General features: G+C 38.6%; 1 protein-coding gene and 1 long non-coding RNA gene across 2 annotated transcripts in view; one reads left to right on the top strand and one right to left on the bottom strand.

Annotated features, from left to right (window-relative positions):
• LOC103505236 (sodium-independent sulfate anion transporter-like) overlaps positions 1-17,674 on the top strand; it is a 45,358-nt gene extending 27,684 nt beyond the window's left edge. Inside the window, exons 4-7 of the mRNA XM_026820586.1 lie at positions 2,114-2,334; positions 11,129-11,494; positions 13,906-14,070; positions 17,242-17,674. Of these exons, the coding sequence (XP_026676387.1) occupies positions 2,114-2,334; positions 11,129-11,494; positions 13,906-14,070; positions 17,242-17,421 (932 nt within the window). The 3' untranslated portion in view covers positions 17,422-17,674. The remainder of the gene's footprint in view (positions 1-2,113; positions 2,335-11,128; positions 11,495-13,905; positions 14,071-17,241) is intronic.
• Positions 3,278-4,278, bottom strand: LOC113465780. Its single transcript, XR_003390389.1, has 2 exons — positions 4,017-4,278; positions 3,278-3,554 (listed from the first exon to the last, which is right to left on the bottom strand). It is a non-coding gene; the product is annotated as an uncharacterized LOC113465780 (long non-coding RNA).
• Positions 17,675-17,885: the final 211 nt, after the last annotated feature.

Here is a 17,885-nt window from a genome sequence, read left to right as displayed (position 1 = left end):
GATCAGATTGACTAATCCGAGAGTTAAACTCGCTTTGTGGCCACGGCCATTAATGATTCCATTTTAAATTTTATCATTTTTAAAATGTTAACCCTTTCCAGGTCGACGACCAGGAAGTGCTAGTTAACTTTTAAGGCAGTTTGCCCCTAAACCTAATCCTCAGAGTAAGCAAAGCCATATTCTTGATTGTAAAAAATTGTCACAAGGGAGGCCTCTTGTTAAGCCCCGCCCCGGGGCCCGTTTAGGCTAACACCGATCCTAGCGATCTGGAGATTTTCCTCCTGTTAATATAATACCTACAGCTACCAGTAGCAAATCTGTCGCCTTGGTCACTTCAATTCCATTTTGAAGGCCAGCGCTAATCTCAAACCATAAAAATCTTGAAAAATCCATGACACAGAGGTGCATAGGATTATTAGATAACAAGACCAAAGCCAGCCACTCACTATCAGGTAGATCTGACAGGTACAGCTGATCAAGTCCGCCTGTCAGGTCTACCTGATGAGCACACACACTATCGGGTAGACCTGAGAGGTACGGCTGATCAGGTCTACCCGATACCGGATGAGCGCACACTCACTATCAGGCGGACCTGATCAGGTGTACCTACTTGTCAGGTCTACCTGATAGTGAGTGGCTGGCCTAACAAGATGGGAGTTGGGAGTGCACACACGGCTGCGTGAGAATTCTCATTGTAAAGTGAGAGGCAGTTAATTAAATTGTAAACCGTGGAAGCAAGATTATCAATATGTGGACTTGACAAAACCGCGTAGGATTATGTAACTCACAGCTATCAACGCATCTTGGGGATTGTAAACCGTGGAAACAAGATTATCAATATGTGGACTTGACAAAACCGCGTAGGATTATGTAACTCACAGCTATCAACGCATCTTGTGACTCGCTTTGGTGGCATTTCTTAAAAGTAGTGAATTTTTGACTAATGCTCAGAGGAAGTTTTGCATCCATTTTGATTTTCCTCCCTCCTATCCCGATCTTAGCTCATGCGACTTTTTTTCGTGGAAAACAAGATGGGAGTTGGGAGTGCACACACGGCTGCGTGAGAATTCCCATTGTAAAGTGAGAGGCGGTTAATTAAATTGTAAACCGTGGAAACAAGATTATCAATATGTGGACTTGACAAAACCGCGTAGGATTATGTAACTCACAGCTATCAACGCATCTTGGGAAGATAGTTTCGTTTGTGATTATTTGATTAATATTATTCGGTAGATGGAAATCATTTTTGCATCACTGACTGTTATTGCAAACGCACAAATATCAGAGTCAGAAGACTATGTGGGCACAGGGATACTTGGGCCGTAGCTCATAGACGATCCTCGAAATATTTAGGACTCCTAAACCGGAAAGTGAAGAAAGGAAAAGGAGAGAGGGAGAACCTGAGAAGAACTTCGAGACTTGAGACATAGTCGTTCGAACGCCAGGTATTTATTTGAGTTATGCAATGTGCGAAACATAAATTTTATAGAAACAAAACGGTTGTACCCAAGGCCAGGGCCACAAAGTTTAAACTCCGTTTAAGCGTTTAAGTTGAAATCTCGGTTTTATTAGGTAACTTTTTTTTTTTAATCAACCGATCAGATTGACTAATCCGAGAGTTAAACTCGCTTTGTGGCCACGGCCATTAAAGATTCCATTTTAAATTTTATCATTTTTAAAATGTTAACCCTTTCCAGGTCGACGACCAGGAAGTGCTAGTGCATCTTGTGAAGATAGTTTCGTTTGTGATTATTTGATTAATATTAGTCGGTAGATGAAAATCATTTTTGCATCACTGACTGTTATTGCAGACGCACAAATATCAGAGTCAGAAGACTATGTGGACACAGGGATACTTGGGCCGTAGCTCATAGACGATCTTCGAAATATTTAGGACTCCTAAACCGTTTTTTCACGTTTTCGTGTACATAAATAATCAGTCCAGATTCCGCTTCTAAAGCTGTGTCCACACATGTTCGACCGGCCGTTATCCACATTGATTCTCATATCGATCGACGGCCGTCAACCATGTGTGGACAGGTGGACACACCTTAATGTGCGAGAGGTCCAACACGGCCTATTTCTAATCTTCCTCTCTCCCGCGCATGCGCAGGGTTCCTGGTTGAGTTCATTTCCATGCCGGTTACCATTGGGTTCACTTCGGCCGCGGCAATTACCATCGCCTCCTCCCAGATCAAAGGCCTCCTGGGTATCTCAGGCAAGAGTCATGGGGTTATTGACTCGTGGAGTCTGGTGTTGAATAATTTGGACAAGATTCGGGCCGGTGATACCATCCTAGGTGTGGTGACGATACTGGTGCTTCTGATCGGTAAGGTAAGTTTTCGGTAATTGTTCAGAAGGCACGTCAATGAAAAAGTGTTGACGCGGCTTCTGAACAATTACCAAGTTTCTTGATCATACTGATATGCCCACCTCTGTGGCCGAATGGTCAAGAGCACTGGCACTCAACCCGGAGGTGCTGGGTTAGAATCCCTGCCAGGGGGAAATTTTCTAACCAAACTTTTCCATTATTGGATACTGGATAGGCATGGGCGTAAAAAAATGTGCCTTAAAGTAATGCGAAAGCGGTGCCGAGAAGACCATTTTGGGTAGAGGTTTAATAGACTCTAAAGTTTAATGCTTTATTTAGTAACATTGGACTTTAAATCTGGAGGTGGGTGGTTCAAGTCAAGTCATAAAATGTAGTGTAGTGTAGGTATGAAGTGGGTAACGAACTAACGACGTTTGTGACGAAAATTTAACATAATGCTTAACACAATTAAAATTCCCAAATAAATTAGAATGCCATTACTGATAAGTTGATAACGATGATCAAATAGTCTTCTTTGTTGATACCAAAAGGTGTCATGTACGGTAATTGGTGCGATAAATTTCCTATAGGAAAATTTGTACTAGATTCTGACACGTGACATTTTCTAGCCAAATTGGCATAATGATCAGATTCTTAGTTAACATCACAACAATGGACAAAAGAAGCAAATACAATTGACATCGTAGTACATTTAAGAGATATTTTTTCTACTTGGTTAAAGTGGTTAATAATAAAAAAGATGACCTATTACTTAACCTTCTTTGGGAGAAATCAAGCCTCTTGATAGATATTTCAGACCAAGTTTATTTATTTTAACACTTATCTATAACTTATGAAACCAATGGACGAGATTTTCTTGAAACTATTGGGCTAATTGGCTGTAATACCCTACAACGGGAACCTGGGTGACCCTTGGATAGAAAGTATCCACACTCTACTGAAACGGTAATTGGTGCGATAAATTTCCTATAGGAAAATTTGTACTAGATTCTGACACGTGACATTTTCTAGCCAAATTGGCATAATGATCGGATTCTTAGTTAACATCACAACAATGGACAAAAGAAGCAAATGCAATTGACATCGTAGTACATTTAAGAGATATTTTTTCTACTTGGTTAAAGTGGTTAATAATAAAAAAAGATGACCTATTACTTAACCTTCTTTGGGAGAAATCAAGCCTCTTGATAGATATTTCAGACCAAGTTTATTTAGTTTAACACTTAGGGTAAGTGTACCACTTATTCGCCCACCTAAAAAACGTACCATTTATTGGACCACCTGTACCATACGCCACATATAAGTCTGAACTGGACAAACTTTTTCAAGATCCAATTTCATCAAAAGAAAGGGCTTAAAGACTGCTATCGAAATGCTCTACTATTATTGAGGTATGAGAAAGTTGTTTTCAAATGTCAGGAACTTAGCCATTAAGTCATTACATATTGCAATCGGTCCAAAGTCTTTATTTTATTTACCAAAATATTTGGATTTGTAATATTATAATTATTACTTACTACTCTTACTAGACTTAACCATAGTTAGGTAGGTACCTATTCAATTAACTTTTCGTTGCATAAAAAAAACTAGGTAATTAACATGTTAAAAATTAAAAAAATATATGTGGGCAGGTGGGCCAATAAATGGTACGTTTTTTAAGTGGGCGAATAAATGGTACACTTACCCTATCTATAACTTATGAAACCAATGGACGAGATTTTCTTGAAACTATTGGGCTAATTGGCTGTAAGGATGTTGATTTCACACCTGATAGATGTCTGAGAGTATTATTATACCTTACATACCCACAATATGGTAATTTTTTGATATACCAAATTTAAATAGATGTAGTCTTTCTTTTATATATAGTTCATCCAGATCAATGTGACAGCAATGAGTCATCAACCCAAAATGAAGGAACCAATCAGATTGCAGGAAATCGTTACATTGTTTGTATTTATTACCGAGGTACTTAGAGAGAAACAAGGTAGGTACTTCAAATTCAAACGTAGCGTAGGTAACATCGTTTGTGGTATTGTGGTGTTCTACACTTGTCTTGATACAGATAGGTGTACTAATCTGACAAACGTGTCACTTTTGGTTTTTTTTAAGAGGTTTGACAGAGGGAACTTTAACTGCTATGGTCTTATCGTCCCGAAATCGAGGAGAGAAGGAAGACAGGATAGGAGAAAGCCAGCCGTTCCGAGAACGAACATTATCCCATCAGGATAAAATCCGCCCCGGGCGGGAATCGAACCCGCGGCCTAGCGCTTACAAGGCAGACGCACTACCAACTAAGCTAACTAGGCTGGCAGTCTACTTTTAGTTTGAAAGGGTATGATTCCCGCTTGGGACGGATGGCGGAGATTCCCCAAAAGTCCTACAGAGATAAGGTTCGTTCTAGGAACTGCTGGATTTCTCCTCTTTTGCCTTAATTGAGGCTTTAGGGACGATAAGACCTCAACAGTTACAGTTCCCTCTATCCAACCTCTCATGAAAGAAAAAGTATTATTAGTGGAGACGCCTCTTTTCTTTCTCACATAAAAAATCAATATCATTGGTGGAGATGTCAAAATTCCGGCTTGAAAACTAATGCGGAGACTTCTAAAAAAAAAAAAAGTAGGTACCTACATAGGTTGAAAATCTGATTATCCCTGTGTGAACTTTTACAGAGATCTGTGAAAATTAAAGAGTTTTGGATTTTCCCTACTCTTTATTTATTCACTAAAATTTATTCCTAATAAAATCCGCCCCGGGCGGGAATCGAACCCGCGGCCTAGCGCTTACAAGGCAGACGCGCTACCAACTAAGCTAACTAGGCTGGCTTGCTTAACTTTAGTGACCCATTGGGGCTGGTGCATTCAAAAGGTTAGAGATTATACAGTGACTTTGCAACAATCCTACATACTGGACTCGGGACACAGGAATCTCGTTAGAAAAGTCCCCCATTTCAATGTAATGTAAGTACAGTGACTTTCCCCTATCAAAATCTGCTATCGGTAGCCCCTGGCTTTTAATCGATCCCGATTCTTACTACAATAGAAGATAATAATGATGATAATAAAATATGTAATAATGATTATAATAATTTAGTAATAATGTCGCACGTCGGCACCCGTTGCATTATCCAACGTTAATTCAGTCGAAATAACGATTATAGTGACAATTATCGTAACGGTTTATCGTTATCGTTTCGAGAGGTTATCGAGCTTAGAGAGGGAATTGCCGTTGATGTAAGTGGGTAAGGTGAAAATGATTAAGTTACCTACCTCAATGTACCTACAAGATGTTGGAAAACTTTCGGCCCAACAAGGTTGGTACCTACTTTCTAGGTAGGTACGCACTTTATTCAAATTGTCGTAATCTCAAAAGGTGAATTGGTTTCTTAAAGAGGTTGAAGGAAAATTAAACAAATCGTAGCCAGCCTAGTTATGTAGCTTGAAGGAAGGTTAGCGCGTCTGCATTGTAAGCGCTAGATCGCGGGTTGTATTCCTGCAAGGGGCGGATTTCTTTCTCGGAACGGCTGGCTTTCTCCAATCCTGTCTTCCTTCTCTATTCGTTTTTTGGGACGATAAGACCTTAGCAGTTAGAGTTCCCCGTTTCGAGAGGTTATCGAGCTTAGAGAGGGAATTGCCGTTGATGTAAGTGGGTAAGGTGAAAATGATTAAGTTACCTACCTCAATGTGGGTAGATATAGGTAGGTAGGTAGGTAGGTACCTTTTACAGGATGTCAGGTGAAAATGGAGCAGTTGCAAATGGGTAAAATTATAAATAAATGGTCGATTTCTATGTAAAAAGATAGGAAAAGTCCAAATCCGAAATCAAAACTCCGAAAAAATAACTGTAAAAGGTCGAGAATTCAATTTTTATTTTCCGTTCTAATGAAAGAGTTCAAAGATGTGTGACGTCAGACTTCACGCAGTTGTTTTTTTCGTCCGCTAGGTAGAGCCAGTATGCAAGCACGCTTGCGGAGGAGCAGAAAGAAATGCGCAGAAACGTATGCGCACAAACACATTTTGCCTGCGAGGGAGCTTTGCTCAGGACATTTGATGTGATCTCAAAAGGTGAATTGGTTTCCTAAAGAGGTTGAAGGAAAATTAAACAAATCGTAGCCAGCCTAGTTATGTAGCTTGAAGGTTAGCGCGTCTGCATTGTAAGCGCTAGATCGCGGGTTGTATTCCTGCAAGGGGCGGATTTCTTTCTCGTAAGGGCTGGCTTTCTCCTATCCTGTCTTCCTTCTCTCTTCGTTTTTTTGGGACGATAAGACCTTAGCAGTTACAGTTCCTGGCGGTTTGATTTTTCAGGCGACTACGCTCTACTAAAATAATAAGACCTTGTTTAGACTGCGGGAGTAAAGGGATTTTTCAGTCTCATATATTCTATTCTATTTCAAGTTTCATGTCCACACGAATTAACAGGACTATTGCACTAACAGGCTTTTAGAGGCTAAAAAGAAAGTTGGTGAAACCCACCCTTCGTAGATTCGTAGAAGCTTAACCCAACTTTTAAGGCAGTTTGCCCCTAAACCTAATCCTCAGAGTAAGCAAAGCAATATTCTTGATTGTAAAAAAATTGTCACAAGGGAGGCCCCTTGTTAAGCCCCGCCCCGGGGCCCGTTTAGGCTAACACCGATCCCACAGACTGCCTCAATCAAGTTGCACCTCTCCAATCAAGGAGGCGCCCTATTTTGTTTCTAGGAATTTTCTTGAAATTCTTGAAAATACAAAGTAGCAAGCAATTCGCAGGGTCGTTCACAAGGGGGGCTACAGTTGGCGGTTTTAATTTTTCAGGCGACTACGCTCTGCTAAAATAATAAGACCTTGTTTAGACTGCGGGAGTAAAGGGATTTTTCAGTCTCATTCTGGCAGAATAAACAAGGTAGGTACATAATAGATATATATTCTATACTATTTCAAGTTTCATGTCCACACGAATTAACAGGACTATTGCACTAACAGGCTTTTAGAGGCTAAAAAGAAAGTTGGTGAAACCCACCCTTCGTAGATTCGTAGAAGCTTAACCCAACTTTTAAGGCAGTTTGCCCCTAAACCTAATCCTCAGAGTAAGCAAAGCCATATTCTTGATTGTAAAAAATTGTCACAAGGGAGGCCCCTTGTTAAGCCCCGCCCCGGGGCCCGTTTAGGCTAACACCGATCCTTAAGTAAAAATAAGTACCTATCAGTAAAAACTAAGTACCTACTTAATTATCGCCGATGAACCTACGCTAATGGTAAAATTCAAATAAGTACCTATAAGTACCTACATAGGTACTAACTATAACTCTAAGTACCTACCTAATAGGTATGTACCTATGTACATACAGGGTGGTCCAGAGTTACCTGACGGTTTTGATTTGCCCATTACTTTGTTATAACTTATCGTAGCTTGTTGAAATTAATATCACTAAGTTCAGAACGAAATGAGCTTTTGTTACAATGTAGTCGTGGACCCCACAACATCGCTGGTGATGGTGGCATTTCTTAAAAGTAGTGAATTTTTGACTAATGCTCAGAGGAAGTTTTGCATCCATTTTGATTTTCCTCCCTCCTCACCCGATCTTAGCTCATGCGACTTTTTTTCATCGAAATACGTTAAAAACAAAGTGTATATTTATAAGACAAGGACTCTGGATGAGTTAACGGGTGCTTCTTATCGCGAAATTCGTGCCCAGGAAAAACTAAAGACAGTATGTCGATTTTGCACAAAGATCGAGTGTTTTCAAAATGAGGGCAATTTTTCGGATAGCCTTGTCTGCCACACCTGATCATCATCACAAACAAAATCACCAAAAAAGTAAACGTCATTTTGTTTGTTATCTTTCATTTGAAATAAATGCTACAATTCGTGCCCAGGAAAAACTAAAGACAGTATGTCGATTTTGCACAAAGATCGAGTGTTTTCAAAATGAGGGCAATTTTTCGGATAGCGTTGTCTGCCACACCTGATCACCATCACAAAGAAAATCACCAAAAATGTAAACGTCATTTTGTTTGTTATCTTTCATTTGAAATAAATGCTACTCTTTTATCTTCAAAATTGAACGTGTAGCATCATTTTAAAACCGTCAGGTAACTCTGGACCACCCTGTACATAGCTGTAGTGCTTCGAATATTGGAATAGTTTTTCCTTGTTTTCATTATCTATGTACTTACTATGTATACATTACCTATGTACAATTAAACAGTACTTTTGTATTTGGGTTGGGTGTTAATATTACTACTATCTAAGTACTATTTATTTACTAATTGTTGTGATTGTTGTTTAACTCAAAGCAGGAGGTAAAAACTTAAAGCGTCAATCCTTTAAACCACCGTCAGGTAACTCTGGACCACCCTGTACATAGCTGTAGTGCTTCGAATATTGGAATAGTTTTTCCTTGTTTTCATTATCTATGTACGTACTATGTATGTATTACCTATGTACAATTAAACAGTGCTTTTGTGTTTGGGTTGGGTGTTAATATTACTACTATCTAATATTTATTTACTGATTGTTGTTTAACTCAAAGCAGGAGGTAAAAACTCAAAGCTTCAATCCGTTAAACCCTGATGAGCTATAAAGGCACGTCAATGAAAAAGTGTTGACGCGGCTTCTGAACAATTACCAAGTTTCTTGATCATACTGATATGCCCACCTCTGTGGCCGAGTGGTCAAGAGCACTGGCAATCAACCCGGAGGTGCTGGGTTCGAATCCCGGCCAGGGGGAAATTTTCTAACCAAACTTTTCCATTATTGGATACTGGATAGGCATGGGCGTAAAAGAATGTGCCTTGAAGTAATGCGAAAGCGGTACCGAGAAGACCATTTTGGGTAGAGGTTTAATAGACTCTAAAGTTTAATGCTTTATTTAGTAACGTTGGACTTTAAATCTGGAGGTTGGTGGTTCAAGTCAAGTCATAAAATGTAGTGTAGTGTAGGTATTAAGTGGGTAACGAACTGACGACGTTTGTGACGAAAATTTAACATAATGCTTAACACAATTAAAATTCCTAAATAAATTAGAATGCCATTACTGATAAGTTGATAACGATGATCAAATAGTCTTCTTTGTTGATATCAAAAGGTGTCATGCGAAATTTCAGGCTGGTATCATCCCTGTTTAAAGTCTTCCCGCCAGACTGAGCTGTTCTCTTCCCTGTTTAAAGTCCCCCAGCAAGACTGAATAAAGCACTACTCTGATATTACCCATTTATCATTTCAGGCCCCGGGACGTTGAAAAGTGAAGAGCGAGAAATTATCGACAATCTTATTGGTGGAAGGACAGGTGACATCACAGTTGAGCTGTAGAAAAGTTTTACTTTCTATTACCCTACAACAAATTCCTAAATAAATTAGAATGCCATTACTGATAAGTTGATAACGATGATCAAATAGTCTTCTTTGTTGATACCAAAAGGTGTCATGCATTTATTGAGGTTTCATTGATATTGCATTTATTTCGTATGAGGAGTCATAAAAATCGCAAAACTGAATAATGAAAGAATTCCACCTACGACATGATTATTGGCGTGTGAAAACAAATAAAATCATTAACATTCATTGATGATTAAAAAGTCATTGATACCGCTATGAGAGACACATTACACTCTTATTTAGCCGCCAAAAGGTCTAAACATAAAGTTATTCTATCTCGAAGTTGAAGGCAGAGATTGCCTTGGGCAATAATTTTGTTCTTTAATGAATTTTACTGGACAATTTCATTCCAGTTTCACATTTTTCTCCTCTCTCATTTACAAGACAGGCGCGCTACCCTTCAAGCCTACCTATTAGGCACGTAAGGGTAAAACTAGATGAATTCAAAATTTCATCAGAAAGAGAGAAAGAGACTAACGTAACGTCACGTGTAGCATGGCTGTCCTGAACGAAATTACCTACAATGTTATGGGGAAAACTTAGAACTACATCTTTCTGACTCCCCATGGCTTCACGTGACGTGACATCTTGATAGAATAGAATATACCTTGTTTGTCCTGCTCGAATGAGACTAAAAAGTCCCTTAACCCAACAGTCTAAACAAGGTCTCGTTTATTTTATGGGTTTAATAACATAGTATAACAGTGGACATCGCTGACCATAAGAGTGGACATCACTGATGTAGGAACAAAGCAAGGTAGATATAATAACATGGTATAACAAAAGTTTAGAACAGAAGACCTTGCTTAGTTTCAAAAGAAAAGAAAATGGTAGTGTGTTTCGACCTTAATCTGACCTAATCACATCCCCATTTTCAATTCAAGTTATTCTATCTCAAAGTTGAAGGCAGAGATTGCCTTGGGCAATAATTTTGTTCTTTAATGAATTTTACTGGACAATTTCATTCCAGTTTCATATTTTTCTCTTCTCTCATTTTTTAACCCTACTGTTAACATTTATGTATTATGTTATGTTAATGAACCCATAAAATACCTACATGAGACCTTGTTTAGACTGCTGGGGTTAAGAGACTTTTTAGTCTCATTCGAGCAGGATCAACAACGTATACCAAGTTATTCTATCTCAAAGTTGAAGGCAGAGATTGCCTTGGGCAATAATTTTGTTCTTTAATGAATTTTACTGGACAATTTCATTCCACTTTCATATTTTTCTCCTCTCTCATTTTTTTAACCCTACTGTTAACATTTTTATGTATTTATTATGTTATATGTTAATGAACCCATAAAATACCTACATGAGACCTTGTTTAGACTGCTGGGGTTAAGAGACATTTTAGTCTCATTCGAGCAGGATCAACAACGTATATTCTATTTTATTCTCAGTTCAATTGAGTAAAGACATTTCCCTCCCTTCTCATTTCAGTGGTTAAAAGACAATGCCTCGTCCACACCCAGAGGCAAAGTGATCGGCCTTCTCGGCCTGGCTAGGAACGCCGTAGTCGTTATTCTGGGAACGGCCCTCGCCTACATCTTCTACATCCGCGGTGACGGCACGGTGCCGTTCAAACTGACGGGGACGGTCAACGGCGGTCTGCCCAGCGTGAAGCTACCGCCGTTTTCCACGGTGGAAAATAACGTCACCTTGAGCTTCGTGGAGATGTCGGAAATACTCGGCTCGTCCCTGATTGCTGTGCCGGCCATTTCCATTTTGGAGACGATTGCTATTGCGAAAGCTTTTGGTGAGAATTTTTACTTTTCTATTACTTCGCTTTGCTCTACTATTATTGAGGTATGAGAAAGTTGTTTTCAAATGTCAGGAACTTAGCCATTAAGTCATTACATATTGCAATCGGTCCAAATTCTTTATTTTATCTACCAAAATATTTGGATTTGTAATAATTATAATTATTACTTACTACTCTTACTAGACTTAACCATAGTTAGGTACCTATTCAATTAACTTTTCATTGCATAAAAAACCAGGTAATTAACATGTGCAGTTAATTAGCTTACCTACAAGTAGTAGATATATGGGTATTTATTACCGAGGTACTTAGAGAGAAACAAGGTAGGTACTTCAAATTCAAACGTAGCGTATAGGTAACATCGTTTGTGGTATTGTGGAGTTCTACACTTGTCTTGATACAGATAGGTGTACTAATCTGACAAACGTGTCACTTTTGAGTAACCAGAACTGGCGCTCAATATCTGAAACCCACAGAGATGAATAAGGTTACTACAAGAATTTCATTGTTAAGCCAGTCTAGTTAGCTTGGAGGGTAGCGCGTAAGTCTTGTTAGCGCTAGGTCGCGTGTTCGATTCCCGCCCGGGGCTGACTTTAGCCTAAACAGATACGGTTCGTTCTCGGAACGGCTGGCTTTCTCCTATCCTGTCCAGTTACAGACATTAGCAGTTACAGATCCCTCTATCAAACTTCTTTTTTTTTTCCTCTCTTTTTTTTAAGCCTTTCATAATGAGTCGCTACTTAGACTTACCATTACTATTTCCCCTGCATGACTGTCGCCATTCTTAATAGGTAACCCTGACACCTGGCGGAGAGAAATGGAAGTTGTTAAATAATAATAGAATAGAATAGAATAGAATATATGTACCTTGTTTATCCTGCCAGAATGAGTCTAAAAAGTCCCTTTACCCCAGCAGTCTAAACAAGGTCTCGTGTATTTTATAGGATTAACAACATAATACAATACATCTGTAAGCCCTTATTTAAATATGAAGGGGAAAAGAGAGAGAGAGAGAGAGAGAGAGAGAGAAGAAAGGTTATACTACTCACATAGGACTAAAGAGTCCTTCATAGCCTTTGATAATCCTATCGAATAATGTGTAGAGATCATTGAGGAAATTCACCACCTGCAGAGAAAAAGAAACATGTAAGTTCAGAACAGGACTAGATTAGGTTTTCTTGTTTTTTTCCCAATTTTAGGCGTTTTAACACTACGGAGAGTAGGTCGTTCGCGCCGATACTCCTATAGTTCATCCAGATCAATGTGACAGCAATGAGTCATCAACCCAAAATGAAGGAACCAATCAGATTGCAGGTACCTACTTATAGTTCATCCAGATCAATGTGACAGCAATGAGTCATCAACCCAAAATGAAGGAACCAGTCAGATTGCAGGAAATCCTTGCATTGTTGCAATTGAGGAGAAAGCAGAAGGCAACAGAAATGTGAATAGAAGAAGAAATTCGTATAAGCTTAATCCATCCTTTAGGGCTGTTTACCTCTACACCTAAGCCTTGGAGTGGGCTTGTTATGTGAGGAGTTAAGCAATGTGAATGGAAGGCTAAGTTCCTATCTAAAAAGTTTCGGCCTTTGAAGTATCATGTAAAACATTCGTAAATGACCACAAGTACATATACCTACTTATAGTCCATCCAGATCAATGTGACAGCAATGAGTCATCAACCCAAAACGAAGGAACCAATCAGATTGCAGGAAATCCTTACATTGTTGCAATTGAGGTAAAGGTCTATTGTCGATAAACTCTCTCTTTTAAAATGCAGAGGTAGCTCTAAGTTCAGGGGTTGGATTCCAGAACAGGTAAGGTGGATATCGCCTTACCTGACTTTGTTTCACTGTCGGAGGAAGCACTGTGCAATATAACTTTCCCTTTCAGAGATTCTCTACCATTGCACATGTGACATGTTTGGCAACAATGCCTATTTTTTTGCTGTCACATTGATCTGGACACACTATTATTTATTATTCTAAGGACATAATATTATTTACTAATTACCTATAATTTATTTTGTGCTAGTAGGTTGTTAGCTAAAATGTATAAAAATTAAGATTGATTCTGGAAGAGCACTATCTCACAGAATCTTTTTGCATACAAAATAAACTGTGATATTATACTATTTTTATTCTCAAATTTAAGATTGATTCTGGAAGAGCACTATCTCACAGAATCTTTTTGCATACAAAATAAACTGTGATATTATACTATTTTTATTCTCAAATTTATTCCTATAGGAAGGAAAGTAATGTAATCGGGTCAAATTTTCGATGGTCAGTTTTTAGTGCCAAAACACGCTTTGAGGTCCCTAGTTTTACTCCACCAAAGAGGTTTGATAGAGGGAACTATAACGGAGGTGTTGCCAAGACAAGGACAGTAACTGTCCCGTGGTGATTGACGGAACTCATATTTATAATATTGACTCCACCATGGCTAAGGTAAGTTTTTAGCTAAAGTGCTAGTTGTAACTCCAGCTCAAAGTCTGGTCTATCCGGCTGTGGAATACATTCGTGACGTCATTGTATCCACTTGCCAAGACAAGGACAGTAACTGTCCCGTGGTGATTGACGGAACTCATATTTATAATATTGACTCCACCATGGCTAAGGTAAGTTTTCAGCTAAATCCCTTTTTACTTTCCTCATCCCTATAGGAAGGAAAGTAATGTAATCGGGTCAAATTTTCGATGGTCAGTTTTTAGTGCCAAAACACGTTTTGAGGTACCTAGTTTTACTCCACCAAAGAGGTTTGATAGAGGGAACTATAACGGAGGTCTTATCGTCCCGATATCGAAGAGAGATGAACACGATTAGAGAAAGCCAGCCGTTCCGAGAACGAACCTCATCAGTTTAGGACCACCCCGGACAGAAAATAGAACTAAATTATTGTGTACATCTAAATGCCGTATCAATGTTCCTTTATCAGAGTAGCATTTTGAGCAATGAGCACAGTGAAACTTAACACCTTGATGTGTATTCAGATGATACTTCAAACTTTCCTTGTGTGGGTAAGACTTCATACAGTAGTTGCAGAAGTATTTTGTTATTTGTTGTCTTGAAATCCGATTGTCCAATTATTTTGCCTGTTTAATGAACTGAATTTAAGTTTTAGAATTTTGCTGTGCTACTGTCTTGTTTCAGTAGGTAGTTTGAGACGCTTGTGTTAATTATTATTATTAAATTTCAATTTATTTTTAAAGGCTTTAATGGCTGGATTCTCACATAGTAGGTAAGCTCTTCCACCTAAACAGAGGGCTTTGTTTGAATGATCCCTCCTTGTTTTCGACTATAGGGGCACTCTAACAAACCGTTTGTTTTTAAAAGAAAGATTTATTTATTTTATCCAAGAGAGATTGTAAATTTGGGCCTGATTTTTTTGTTTTTCCGAAGCTTTGTTTTTCTGTCTCTCATTCCTTCTTATTTTCGATCATAGGGCCACTATACCTTTTAGCTGCTAATCCCAGGTTTGGAAAACTTTGATTTCCAATTCAAACCAGTGGCTTGTTCCACAAGTGACTCCACACTCACTTTTTCCTCCACGCGTAGACTCACACTCTTTCAGATTTCTCACATCGAAGTTTTCTCACTCAGAAGTATTTTGACAAGTTATCGTGTTTTTTTACATGTTTTTCAAGCAATGACTTGTTGGGAAAGATCCTATCACACTTGTTGCAGAAGTAAACATCATTTTCGTGAGACCGTGTGATGTGTTTGACCAGACATTCTTTACAGGAAAAACTCTGAGGACATTGCATACACTTATGTCTGACTAATTCTTGAGGTTCCTTATTATTTGATTTTGGGATACAAGTTTTTTCTTTGCTGGTTACATACTTAGAATTGGCACTTAAAGAATTTTTATAACACTGTTTACAAAAATCTTCCACAGTATTTTTTTCACTTGGATTTTTTCTAGTTTTTATCACTTCATTTATAACTTCTTGTTTAACACAATTTATGTTGACTGAATATAACTGTTTTTCTACTCTTGTATCTACAGACAATGTTTCAGTCTTTTTTGTATTTTTTGATAGAGCCAGAATGTCAGCAACAGAATATTTTTTGACTGATGTATCTATAACCGGTTCATATTTTATTGTGATTTCTTCATATTGAGGTTCAGATTTTACTGTAACATTCTCATAACAAGCTTCTTCAAAATCATCCTCTGGTTCAGTTTTAATTTGGACACCATTAGCCTCTGTATACAAACTCCTAGTTTGATCTTTGTCTGATTCCATTTTAACATTTAGGTACACTATTTTAACATTTTTAACATTATTTAAATTATTTTACACTATTGAACTAGGTAGTTCAAGATTTCAAAAAATTCAAACAAGTTTTCCGTTCCGCGGTTCCGCGGAAAATTTCCAGCTAGCCAGCTACAGTGTTGCCAGATGGGCTACAATCTACAATGCACGGCAACTCGAATCCAATGAATCCGGATTCGATGGATTCAAGTTATCTGATTCGATGGATAAAAATTAAAAAAAAAAAAACAGCTAGGTAGTTTGAAAGTCACCAAAACTGAATTAGGATTTTTAAAACGCGGTTTCTATTTCTCAAAATGGATTTGGAAATTGGAATCCCTTATTAGATTCGGACAAAAAAATACAAAGGCATTGTGCATAATTTTTCAAACCATTCAATCGTGCATTATTTAAGAATCATTTGGCAACATTGATCTAATCAGCTGTTTATAGATAGCGCTAGCTGTGTTCGAACTTTTTTAATCACTTGAATTTTTTGTTAATTGTTGTTCCCTACCCAGGCCAATCATTTTGATTTTGAAAAAAAAAATTCCGAGTTGAAAATTCGATTTTCTTTTTCTTTCATTTTCTCAAAACCTGTGATTTAATTAAGCAAAGGCTTTGATAATTTCGCTAATCTCAAGTTCAAGTGAAATTGGAAGGTACATCAAATAAGCTGCATACCAGATTTGTTAGAGTGCTTCGATTGATAAGCTAACAAAAATCTGAAGTAGGTACCCACTACTATCTTTGATGATAGGTGTATAGAAAATTACCAATTTTTGTGATAAGAAGATCAATTGAGAAACAAAATTAGCATCTAAATGCTCTAGGACACTCGAGGAGGTTAATTTTTACTATTAAAGGTAATACCATCAATCATTATCTTAGAGATTAGAGATGTTTGTATCTATGTACCTAATCTCCATGTTGAATGTTTTGTTCTTATCGTCCCGATATCGAAGAGAGATGAACACGATTAGAGAAAGCCAGCCGTTCCGAGAACGAACCTCATCAGTTTAGGACCACCCCGGGCAGAAATCGAACCAGCTATCTAGCGCTTACAAGACAGGCGCGCTACCCTTCAAGCCTACCTATTAGGCACGTAAGGGTAAAACTAGATGAATTCAAAATTTCATCAGAAAGAGACTAACGTAACGTCACGTGTGGCATGGCTGTCCTGAACGAAATTAGGTACCTACAATGTTATGGGGAAAACTTAGAACTACATCTTTCTGACTCCCCATGGCTTCACGTTACGTGACATCTTGTTTGAATAGAATATACCTTGTTTATCCTGCTCGAATGAGACTAAAAAGTCCCTTTACCCCAGCAGTCTAAACAAGGTCTCGTGTATTTTATGGGTTTAATAACATAGTACCTATAACAGTGGACATCGCTGACCATAAGAGTGGACATCACTGATATAGGAACAAAGCAAGGTAGATATAATAACATGGTATAACAAAAGTTTAGTCGTGTGTTTCGACCTTAATCTGACCTGATCACATCCCCATTTTCAATTTCCAGGGACTGAAACTGCTCATCGAGGACCTAACAGTCCGGAAGCAGAGCATCTACCTGTGGCGATGGCAAGAGTCTGCCATGCTGACGTGTCTGGGGTTCGATACCGGAATGGGCGCCTATTTTCGGTTCGATAACACCTTGGAGGCCGTTATTAGAGGTAGGGTGCCTATTTTGCATTTTTAGCCATGAGACACATTTTTCACGACACTGTTAACTGTTATAATAGCCAGTACACTGTAGAGTACTGCAGACTTTTTCCCTAGACTTGGTGAGACCAGAGAGAGGGCTCTATACTCTCGGTAGAAGATCTCTAAAGCACTCTTTTTTTTTCTTTCAATTTTCCGTGTTTACTGTTCAGACGAGGTCGGCGTTTTTCGTTAGCCTCTCAATCGGCCCCGGGGTGATTGCTTTGGGCTGACATTTGCTTTTGGCTACAATTTTTTTATGAGTGAAGGCCTTTCGCACTCAATCTTTGCTATTTCTTTAGCAGGCGATGGCAAGAGTCTGCCATGCTGACGTGTCTGGGGTTCGATACCGGAATGGGCGCCTATTTTCGGTTCGATAACACCTTGGAGGCTGTTATTAGAGGTAGGGTGCCTATTTTGCATTTTTAGCCATGAGACACATTTTTCACGACACTGTTAACT

The sequence above is a fragment of the Diaphorina citri genome, unplaced genomic scaffold (genome assembly GCF_000475195.1).
Source record: "Diaphorina citri unplaced genomic scaffold, Diaci psyllid genome assembly version 1.1 scaffold158, whole genome shotgun sequence".
Classification (NCBI taxonomy): domain Eukaryota; kingdom Metazoa; phylum Arthropoda; class Insecta; order Hemiptera; family Psyllidae; genus Diaphorina; species Diaphorina citri.
This window is presented reverse-complemented; position numbering and strand designations above follow the sequence as displayed.